Raw genomic sequence first — 11248 nt, forward strand, 5'->3', positions numbered from 1 at the left:
CTTCCTGTTTGGCAATATTGGTAAGAAAATGACATCCGCAAAAGGATGATCTATCTGAAAAATTCTGAGGAAATATAAATATGTATATATGGACTACATGACCACGTTTTAAAAACAGCAGAGTACTGGGATCTTCCTGCAAGCCCAGACTCGGCGCCCACTCACTGCGATGCGAATTCGTCACCTCTGGCGTAATCTCGCGAGATGTGCGGAGAGTGCCACCGTTTCCATGTCAAAGATGGACGTCGTAGGAGGAGGAGGAGGCGGTGGTGGTGGGTTGATCGCCAATAACAAGCAGAGAGCTATGATACCCAACAAAAGCAGGGGTGAATTTACCCGCAACCAAAGAAAAGACTCGGAGGTAAGGAATGGAAAGTCGTAAATAGATACGTCGCGCATCTCACTAAAGAAAACGTCGTATATTTTTTCGGTACTTGCTAGCTTTTAGCTACCAAGCTAAGCGGTTGTCCCTTACCGATGCGGTGCCTGTCAGGATTACGGCAATGTGCAGTTAAATGTTAAATCTCAAAACAACCTTAAACTTTAACTGCCACGCAGCTTTTATTTAGTAAAGCGCTGTCGTCTTGGGATCACAAGCCATTTTACACAGGATACAATGTATGATCAGTCTGATAGTAATGGCATTGGGCATTTTTGGATAAATGTTTATGGTAGCAGCCTTAGATGGCGATAGCAACGATTCGGTTTATTTTTTGTATAATATGAAGATATTTTGAAAGAATTTTTTTATTTGTTTGGCAGCTGTGCTAACGTGTAGGAAACCTGTAGCTGTGTTGGCAGCCAGTACTACTCATTTTAGTGAACAGTTTTATGTTACTTATTGTGTGAAGTAACTAAAATAGTGTGCTGCCGGTTGTATTGTGCCATCTTGTCCGATTTCTTGAGATAAGTTCGTGTTTATCACTTAAGGTTTGAAGTTTCCTTACCGGGGGAGGCGCTAAAGCCCCAATAACCCCCCTTGTTTTTTTTTCCTCCTTCCGTCTGAGCACTAGGGGGTACCAATGCTTTTTATAGCAACACCTTGTCTTTGTCAGCTCTGCACAAGAGCGTATGCTTTACTCTTAATATGTGCTTAAAATCAATTATTGCAAGTCAGCATCTGGAGGCTTGCCTTGTGGATTTAATATATTTTAGGGTGATTTTAAGACAGCAGTTCACATAAGCTACATATATTTTGGCTACACTGGACGAAATGCTCTATTTAAAACAGAGCTACATTTGACTCTATGCTACTAAGTTAGCTAGCCTCAAGGTAGCTCCAAAGATCTATGAAATGGTCAATAAGGCTGCATTTCCTGTTTTGACTAAGATACATAAAGTTATCTGCCTTAATGAGGTTTGTGTTTCCTATACATTTGAGCTAATGTAAAATGGATTTATTGATATACACAAGTAGGTTAATTAGGTGCCTCATGTAACAGGAATTTGATTTAAAAAGCAGTGATATCTACAGTTTTAATTAAATTCTGATACTACATGCATCTCTTTCCATCCTGACCCTCTTTCCATATTATGTGGGAGGTATCCCTCTGTCCCATCTTGCTTTCGTAGGGCTACATGTCAGAGCATGACTTTTTTCTTAACCTTTCATTCGGTTCCAGGGGTTTTCCGAGGCTCCGGATCTGGAGTTCGAATACGGCGACGCGGAGAAGTGGGCGGCAGAGCTGTCAGGTGAGGGAGGTGCTTGTGGGATGTCGCAGCTTCACTCCCCCCCTGCGCTCGCGGTCATCAGCGCTCCCACTGCAGAGGGCTGACACGTCCCTCTTACTGTCTCCTCAGAGCTGTACAGCTACACTGAGGGGCCGGAGTTCCTCCTCAATAGGAAATGCTTCACAGAGGACTTCAGGATTCATGGTACTGGCTCTGACGTTTTCCCTAATTCCCCACAGGCGTTGCAGTGTTTGTGAGGTGGCATGGCAGCGTGGGGCTCATGCTGCTGCAGAATCCCTTTAAGCCAGGGCTGGCGAACCTGATCCATGGAGGGCCGGTGCGGGTTTTTGGGATGACCTCTCAATCAGCCGATAATAAAACAGTGGTTTGCAACTCCAGTCCTGGGGACCCACTGTTTATTGGCTGATTGAGAGGTCATCCCAAAAACCCGCACCGGCCCTCTATGGAACCGGTTCCCCAACCCCTGCTTTAAGCTGCTGTGTCTGTGTGGATGTCTCCACAGGTTCAATAATCATACTTTGTAACAGCGTGTAGGTGCCATGTGTCACACATGTGCATCGTTTATGCAACACGTTTAACCAGGAAAGAAATAATCAGATCAAAACAGTCATTTTAATAGTGTTCTAACTTGTGACTATACTGTTATTATCAAAACCTAAAACAAGTAATGATGACCTTAAGGATTAATTCCTTTCTTTCGTGGTTATTTTGGCCTTGGTAGTCCGCTGTGTGTGCTGCTGTTTTTCCCAGCAATGACCGTAAATAGGCATCCAGATGTTGTTTGTGTGAGTCATGTGAATAGCACCTTGCCAAGATGGAGCACATACAGTCTGCCCTCCCTGTGCCGGTCCTCCCAGTGGCTGATAAGAAGTGGACAGAGCTGAGCCTGGCTGAGCACCGCGCCCACGCCATGCGGCTGCTGGACAGCCTGGAGGTGACGGCCCGCGAGAGGAGGCTGAAGGTGGCCAGAGCCATTCTCTACATGGCTCAGGGTGGGACGTCCCTCCATCTCTCTCTCTTAAGTCCTTCCTTCCTTTACATGGCGTGTTTTTTATTTCTTTAACTCCTTTAGTACGAATATCCACATTTTTGTTAGTCGTTATATGCATAACGTTTTTACTGTCTTTAGTTTCTGATCTCTGTTGTTTTACTGCTTTGGGTAAATACAGATAATTCCACATGATTGGGCCGATGTCTATGGTAGCTTAATGGGCTGCTTAATCCTTTAGCTGTGTGGTGTTCGTTTGGGATTCGGGGTGGGTCCCAGTGCTCATAGCCGGTCTGCACAGGTACCTTCGGGGAGTGTGAATCGGAGGCGGAGGTGCAGCACTGGATGAGGTACAACGTCTTTCTCCTGCTGGAGGTCGGCACCTTCTCGGCCCTGGTGGAGCTGCTGAACATGGAGATCGAGTAAGAGGGGCGGGGCTGGGTCTCAGGACACATGGACTTTATTGGCATACTGTCCATATACAAGCATGCAGTGGCAGGAGATGATCTTCCCTCCAGGGCCACAGTTGGACATAAAGTCAATAAAAAGAGAGATTCACAATAATGTTTAAAATTCCAAAAACACAGGATAGTGCAAGATAAGCAGGGTTATATGTATGCATATTCCTGAGTATGTAACTAATAAGGTGAGGGGGTGGGGCCCAGTTATCTCACAGACTATTGGTGGAACCTAAACCACCGTGGCCAATCATGTTGCAGGTGATCGGTGGTGAGGATGTGGGAAGTGTGAAAGCTGTCCGTCTCTCATCGGCTTCTGTCTTGTTTCCTGTCTCTACCGCCTGCAGTAACAGTGCTGCCTGCACTAGTGCCGTCAGGAAGCCTGCCATCTCCTTGGCTGATAGCACAGACCTCAGGTAACAGACCTCAAGCACCACCCCCCCCCTCGAACGTCACCCATTCCCCCCCACTGCCCCTGCATCTGACTTGCTGCACTTGAACAGGGTGCTGCTGAACATCATGTACCTGATGGTGGAGACCATTCAGCAGGAGGTCCTTGCTGACAGCCCGGAGTGGAGGACCGCCCGGGACACCTTCAGGACCGAGCTGGGTACGGTGGGGCGGAGCACACTGGGCCAGAATCGCGGCTCTGTTGGGGAGATCGCAGAAGTCCGCACCGTAATCTCCAGTCGCTTTTCCACTGGTGCCAAGGCCCGAGCCGTACAGCCGGCTCGCGGTTTTCCATTGTAAAGTATGTGAGTAGTCGGAGCTGAAATGGCCCCGTGGAAAGTGACCAAACCAAGCCGATTGGTCAAAATGCACAAAAATACCGGCATTTTGCGTTGATACGCATGGATTATCTGAAGGAAAAAAAAGGCATATTCTATATGTTATTTATTATTAATAGTAATAGTGATGTGTGATGTAGTGATGCATTCCCGATAACTTGAGAATTTCCAACCACCTCCTTAAAATAGTATTATAGAACGGCTGAACGGAATGGATTCGTAATGCAAATTTCTGCTAGCGTTTGATGCTAACTGAAGACAGCGTTTCCCACAGACGTGCTAGCAGGTATTAGCGCACAGTAAAAATAATACTTGTAAATCATGTAGTCACACCGTGTGAACAGTAAATAAGCGTCTCTTCGGTTATATATCACTGTCGCTCTCCAAACCGGCACCTTTACTGAGCCGACCCTTCTGCAGTGGAAAGCCGGAGTGAGCTGGAACCGTTCTGTAACTAGACTTTCTTCACAGTACGGCTCGGGTATGGGTTGGTTCCTGAATGTCAGTTGAAAAGCGCCTCCTGTCTGTACTGCAGCTCTGTGAATGAATGTGTGACCTGCAGGCTCTCCGCTGTACAACAACGAGCCCATCTCCGTCATGCTGTTCGGCATGGTGACCAAGTTCTGCAGCGGCCACGCCCCCCACTTCCCCATGAAGAAGGTTTTGCTTCTGCTGTGGAAGACCATCCTGGTGAGGAAGACTGTTTATTATATGATTGTTGTTGATGCTTGTTGCCACGGTAACCTAAGGATTAGCTTCATTTTTAAACCATTGGTACAATGATAGCTTTGCCTGTTTTTTTCAAATATGGGTTAAGAGTAGTTTCCATAGGCATAGCAGCCAGGCCCTTAGTGGGATTTAAATCAACAGCCATCTGGGTACAGTGCTAGTTTGTCATTGTGTAAGCTGCAATGTCATGCAAATAATGTCAACCCCCCCCCATATATTTCCAGTTCACACTGGGTGGTTTCGAGCAGCTCCAGCAAATCAAGGTGCGGAAGCGGGAGGATCTGGCTTTGCCCCCCCTGCCGGAGGACAGCATCCGGGTGGTGCTCACCATGCGGGCCGCCTCCCCCCCCGCCTCCGCATCCGACCTCATAGAGCAACAGCAAAAACGTGCTCGCCGCGAGCACAAGGTACCCCCCCCCCCCCTCGCCGTCCTGCGAGCTCCGGCCCAGCCAGCCACAGTCCTGAAATTGCTGCCGTCAGCCGGCATGTTGTCTTCGGGGGGCACACGTACTCACTCGGTCGACGGTTTGAGTCAGTGAGGGTCTATTTGCCAGCTGGAGCTTCTGGTGCCACGACAAAAAAATATATAAAATCGGAGATTGTTGCCAAGCAACAACGTAACTTAATTCCGTCTCGGCAATGAGTCAGGCCTCCAGTTGGCATTAAGCTCTTCCTGTCTCCCCTTCACAGGCTCTCATCAAGCAGGACAACCTGGATGCCTTCAATGAAAAGGACCCCTACAAAGCGGATGATACTCGTGAGGATGAAGATGACAGCGATGACAATGACAATAGCCTGGAACCGGAGACCTTTCCCTTAGAGCGGGATGAGGTTATGCCCCCGCCGATCCCACACCCGCCCTGCGAGAGGGTGTCTTTCCCCAAGGGCCTGCCTTGGGCCCCCAAGGTCCGGTAAGTGTCCTTGCAGAACCAGTTAGTTTGTCAGATCTGTGTGCTCTGCCCTCCAACATGAATGAGGACCCATCGTTTACGTTAAATCTGGGCACCTGTTTTTCCAGGGAGAAGGACATCGAACACTTCTTGGAGTCTAGCAGAAGCAAATTTATTGGATACACTTTAGGAAGGTAAGTTGGGGTTGTTAGATTGTTATGTACTTATTAACCATTTAAGATCGTAACAAACTTATTATCAAGGAATCCGTAGCAGACTCTCCAGAGAAAGGGGGGGTTTTTGGCCAGTAGAGAAGCTGCTTTTTCCAGTGTAGCGTCCTTGGCTAGATACAGGAATGACAGGCAGTTCTTGGAGCAGCGCCAGGTACGTACTGTGAGTCTGACATGCTGAGCTGTGTGTTGCAGCGACACAGACACCGTTGTGGGCCTGCCTACTCCCATCCACGAGAGCATCAGGACCCTGAAGCAGGTACCATTTCTCAGGCTATAGCAGTGCAGGGATACCCTGAACGCAGATCACAGTTCCCCCTCTGTAGGGTCCAGTCCCAAAGTTCATAACGGTGCTAACGGTTTAACGGGACTTTATGCAGCGCCTTTCCTACCACGATTCCCCCGGAGTGTGAGAATAAGGTTCACGGTGCTCTCTGTTGCAGCACAAGTATGTGTCCATCGCCGAAATTCAGATTGCCAAAGAGGAGGAGTTCCAGAAGACCCCGCTGTCAGGGGTGAGTAGGCCTGCTGCCCAGTCCATCCAGGCAGAGACGCTCTGTGTACAGTGAGCCCCAGTCAGGTGATGTCATTGTTGTGTGACAGGGGGAAGAGGAAGTAGAGATGTGTTCCATTGAGCTGCTGTACCAGGGAATCCTCCCCAACCTGCCACAGTATATGGTGAGTTTGCAAATACCTACCAAGATTCCTAAGTGTGGAGTCTATTTCGTATCAATATTCTGAAGAATATGCAGTTGAAAGATCTCTCCCTCTTTGTCTCTCGCTGCCCACATCTCTCCACTCCAGATTGCACTGCTGAAGATCCTGCTGGCTGCAGCTCCCACCTCCAAGGCCAAAACCGACTCCATCAACATCCTGGCTGACGTCCTGCCCGAAGAGATGCCGTACGTCCCCCCCCCCCAGCCCCCCCCTGTGTTGCTGCCCTGTGTGTGGATGTGTGAGAGCGAATGATCTCATCTCCTTTCATCCAGGACCACAGTTCTGCAGAGCATGAAGCTGGGTGTGGATGTGAATCGGCATAAGGAGATCATCGTGAAGGCCATCTCTGCCATCTTGCTGCTGCTGCTCAAACACTTCAAACTCAACCACATCTACCAGGTACCAGTCACCATGCACCTGCTGTACCATCCCTATAACCCATAACTGATGCAGAACTCCTGCAGTTTTATGGCTTCATTCAGCGTCCAATTATCCTTCTTCCTTAGTTTGAGTATATGGCCCAACACCTGGTCTTTGCTAACTGCATTCCGCTCATCCTGAAGTTCTTCAACCAGAACATAATGTCCTACATCACAGCTAAGAACAGGTCAGTCTGGGTCATTGCAACATAGCCTGATGTGTTGGCGTGGCCAGATTTTGAAGCCTAGTGACATTGTGCATCTTCGTTTCCAGCATCTCCGTGCTGGACTTCCCCCACTGTGTGGTGCATGAGCTGCCTGAGCTGACTGCAGAGAGCCTGGTAAGGCACAATGCCTGCTGGGAAAAATAGAGGATTATGGGGAAATATGTGGGTCCTCTCTGTTAATGTAATGCAATGTTGTCTGATCCTAGAGTCCCGTGTAAATACCAGTTTCCTCAAACTCAGTACTTGACATCTTAGACACCTTGTCCAATTCCAAGATTCTCCTCCTCCGTGCTTGAGGCCGATATCAGAAGGCACCAGGAGCAGTCAGATGTTGAGGAGCAGTCAGACGTTGTGGCGTTGGGTCTCATCAGGCTCGCTGTGTGTTTCTGGTTCACAGGAGGCTGGTGACAACAACCAGTTCTGCTGGAGGAACCTTTTCTCTTGCATCAACCTGCTGAGAATCCTCAACAAGCTCACCAAGTGGAAGCACTCCAGAACCATGGTGGGGAGCCCATTATTCTTTGTCTGTAGCTCCATCTACGCTTCTCTTCACCTACTTACCTGTCTTTCTGTATGTGACACATATCTTTCCATCTGTCTTTGCTCATTTGCTCATGTTAGTGATCTGTATAAATTCTGAGTATCCTTACACTTAATAAACGTACAGCTGCAAAATGTACCATGACACCAACATCTTTTTAAACTTATCAGCAAGATTCCTTTTTCAAAAGATCATCTGGCTGCTGATCCGTACCTTTCTTCACCACCACTTCAGTGCTTATCGCCTCCATTATTTATCAAAACAGTGACATGCGGCGAATGTAATAAACAGAAGGATACACTCAATTTACACAGACTACTGACTGTTGGGCATCACAATACACATCACAGGCATCACATCTTGGTAATATTTCAGGCACACCACTAACCTGCTTACCAAATTGCGGCCGCAATTAAAACTGTTAAATAGTGAGAAGCCTGCGTCTCGACAAACGTTCTTCATCTAAGGCCCTGGTGATTATCGCTCATGCACTATATAATCACGATTACATCTCGACGTCATCACGACAGCCCTACATACATGAAAGATGCAGTTAACGATGCAGTTTCATGACCAGGACGTTTTTGGGACCCTTCCGGCCACAAAGTTAGCCAACTAGTTATACCTAAAACAGGGGTGGCCAATATTATCCTGAAATAGCAGGTTTTCACTGCTACTCCCTAATTAGATTGCTAAGTGGAGCACTGATTGGCTGAAGGGTCTTCACACCTGGGTTTGATCAGCTGACCTAAAGGTTATCCCAAAATCCTGCATACACACCGGCCCTTTGTGGATGAGGTTGGCCTCTCTGGACCTAAAACAACCTGCTACATAAAAGTAAAGTTGATTTAGGTAAATGTGAATGTTTTTTTATGTACATTTATTTGATTATTTGTGCCTGCAGGCATATATAAATATACAGATTTTTTTTTCCACTTCCATTTGCTACAGATGCTGGTTGTATTTAAGTCAGCTCCTATCCTCAAGAGGGCGCTCAAGGTCAAGCAAGCCATGATGCAGCTATACGTGTTAAAGCTGTTGAAGGTCCAGACTAAGTACTTAGGGCGACAATGGAGGAAAAGTAACATGAAAACAATGTCGGCCATCTACCAGAAGGTGCGGCATCGCCTCAATGATGACTGGGCCTACGGAAACGGTAAGTCCGCCATCGCCCCGCCCACTCAGCTTACGTCTGCTCAATGCCCCCCTCCATCCATGAATTCCCCTGGCTGTGGGACTGCCCCAGAACTTTCAGCCTGTGGATGGTTACCACAGTCTCTATTGCAGTGGTCACCAACCCTGCTCCTAGACATTTAACTCACCTGATACAGATAATCAAGCCAGCTTGGCTTAAACTTAGCTGGTTCTAATATTGAGATGCTACTGAAGATCCTGATTTTCTGTATCAGGTGTGTTAAATTAGGGTTGCAGATAAGCTCTGCGGGGGGTGGGTGAATCTCCAGGAGAAGGGCTTCTGACCACTGCTCTATTGAGATGTTCTTAATTGATGACGAATATGACCTCAATAAGCAGGTTTCCATTCTTAGTGCTGCAGACAATGGCAGTTTGAATCACACATTTCCAGAGGTACTATCCCCTTTTGGTACAAGTGCTAGTCCCTAGCAGTCAGTGCCCCAGTTGTGGTAACTGCCCCCGTTTCTCGGTAGTAGATCTGGATGCACGGCCCTGGGACTTTCAGGCTGAGGAGTGCGCACTGAGGGCCAACATAGAGCGCTTCAATGCCCGTCGCTACGACAAGAGCCAGGGCAACCCGGACTTCCTGCCCGTGGACAACTGCCTGCAGAGCGTGCTGGGCCAGCGGGTAGAGCTGCCCGAGGAATTTCAAATGAACTATGACCTCTGGCTAGAGCGGGAGGTCTTCTCCAAACCCATCTCCTGGGAGGAGCTGTTGCAGTGAGGCCCAGATGCGGTCAGACGGAGTCCTGGCGGGACCCGGCAGAACCCGGTTCCTCCCTCCGCTGTGCTCTCAAGGGAAACGGAGCCTTGTCCCAAGCACCTTGTCAGGACCACCCAGCGCCGTGGCCAGCTTGTCACTCTGTGGTCTGAAATCAGAACCATCACGGCAGTGGTCCCTGCTCACAGGTGCCAGAAGCACTGCATCTGCATCCTTACTGCTTCTTTTGATTGCCCCCCCCTACACACACACACACACACACACACACACACAAAAGCCTCTGTGCTCTTCATCCGGTCTGGGCCAAACTATACCCCTAACTGTAATTTAGTACCCTACGATAGCAGGACCGCACCAAATCTGCCGGTTAATTGAGGATTGTGTTTGAACCTACAACCTGCTGCAGTGGCCACTGTCCGCCTACCGAAAGGGGATCCAGCCCCCTTTGGACCTTTTACCTCCTCAACCTTACACTACTGTCCTCTCCTGGGGGCATCTTAGAATCCGTATGTTATGAATGATTTCTGTTATGTATTCTTTGTGTATAAGGAGCTTTGCTTATAGGTATGTGTTTATTTGTATAGGCAGATGTGCGGGTTTGTGGGCATGGGGGTGGTGGGGGGGGGGGGGGCTGTACCTTCACATCGCTCCCTTCTTGTTTTCCTGTGGACCAGATGTTCTGTTTCCTGAGTGATGCTCCCATGGTGTAATATGCTGGAAGCTGGTGATTTTGGTCTGGGACGATAAGGTGTATTTTATTTTTTTTTTTGCTTTTTTCTTTTAAAATATTACTTCTGCATTGCATACATCTTGCCATTTAATCTCAGCTGTGCGCTACGCTAAGGCAGGTATGTATGTAATACCTGCATAAAGGCCAGGGGAATGCCCCCCCCCCCCCACCATTTCTGGGAGTCCAGCCATTGGTTGCCAGTCTTGCTGTGTTTATGACTGCAACGCCATGGCTGTGGAAAATGAAGGGGGAAGCCAACCTTTCAGATGGATTTCCACAGGGGGCCCCGATTTGACAGGCAGGCAGGGAAGCGTCCTGTTGGAAGGGGCCCCATGTCAGGGGTCCTTGCAGCTTTCCTTATAGATCATGTTTTAATATCATCTGTTTTTGTACAGTTTGCTGCGACACTCTCTGTAAGCAACGATATTAATAAATTTCTCTGACGTGTGCTGCTGCTTGTGGTCTCTCTGTTCAGGTTAATGTTCACAGGTGTTGCCTCACATTTAAGGAATGCTGTGTTATCTGCTGGTCATGTGGTCTGGGCTAGAGCCCTGCATTGGGAGCGGGATCCCGCGGGTCCCGCGGGACCCAACGCAAATCTCACGGGATTGGGCGGGTTTTAGATTGTCGTGGGCGGGAGTGACAGAGACAGCGGGCGGGATTGGGCGGGAATCGTCAGAAATTCAGCGGGAGTGGGCGGTAATGGTCAGAAATTCAGCGGGAGTGGGCGGGAGCGGGATTAAAAAAATAGTCCCGCGCAGGGCTCTAGTCTGGGCCTCATGTTTGGAGCCTGGAGCTACAGGCAACGGTGCTTTGGAGTTAATCCCAAAATGATCTTTGTGGTGCCCTGAGAAACCAGCCCTGGGGGCGGCAGGGGAGGCGTAGCAGCTCAGCAGGTAACACTATGGACTCACCTCCAGGGCT

General features: G+C 48.7%; 1 protein-coding gene across 2 annotated transcripts; it reads left to right on the plus strand.

The window, feature by feature from the left end:
• Nucleotides 1–195: 195 nt before the first annotated feature.
• strip1 (striatin interacting protein 1) lies at nt 196–10773 on the plus strand. Of its 2 annotated transcripts, none has more exons than XM_023841129.2 (21): nt 196–361; nt 1623–1692; nt 1801–1875; nt 2550–2684; nt 2982–3102; nt 3486–3554; nt 3642–3748; nt 4489–4616; nt 4880–5062; nt 5346–5566; nt 5674–5739; nt 5971–6034; nt 6219–6290; nt 6379–6453; nt 6580–6677; nt 6765–6891; nt 6999–7099; nt 7186–7252; nt 7536–7640; nt 8631–8835; nt 9347–10773. In XM_023841129.2, the coding sequence occupies exons 1-21, from the start codon at nt 230–232 to the stop codon at nt 9595–9597; spliced, it is 2472 nt and encodes an 823-aa protein (XP_023696897.2). In that variant the 5' UTR covers nt 196–229; the 3' UTR covers nt 9598–10773. The 2 variants fall into 2 exon arrangements, with proteins under 2 accessions (XP_023696897.2, XP_023696898.2); XM_023841130.2 differs by having other exon boundaries at nt 202–361; nt 9350–10773.
• Nucleotides 10774–11248: the final 475 nt, after the last annotated feature.

The sequence above is a fragment of the Paramormyrops kingsleyae genome, chromosome 8 (assembly GCF_048594095.1).
Source record: "Paramormyrops kingsleyae isolate MSU_618 chromosome 8, PKINGS_0.4, whole genome shotgun sequence".
NCBI classification, from domain to species: Eukaryota; Metazoa; Chordata; class Actinopteri; order Osteoglossiformes; family Mormyridae; genus Paramormyrops; species Paramormyrops kingsleyae.

What these genes read in the sequence shown, in the direction of transcription:
- strip1 (XM_023841129.2), top strand. Translation starts at nt 230, where the DNA reads ATGTCAAAGATGGACGTCGTAGGAGGAGGAGGAGGCGGTGGTGGTGGG. An exon ending in GCTGATAGCACAGACCTCAG is followed by an intron (nt 3,555 to 3,641) that starts GTAACAGACCTC and finishes GCACTTGAACAG; the next exon opens with GGTGCTGCTGAACATCATGT. An exon ending in CACCTTCAGGACCGAGCTGG is followed by an intron (nt 3,749 to 4,488) that starts GTACGGTGGGGC and finishes TGTGACCTGCAG; the next exon opens with GCTCTCCGCTGTACAACAAC.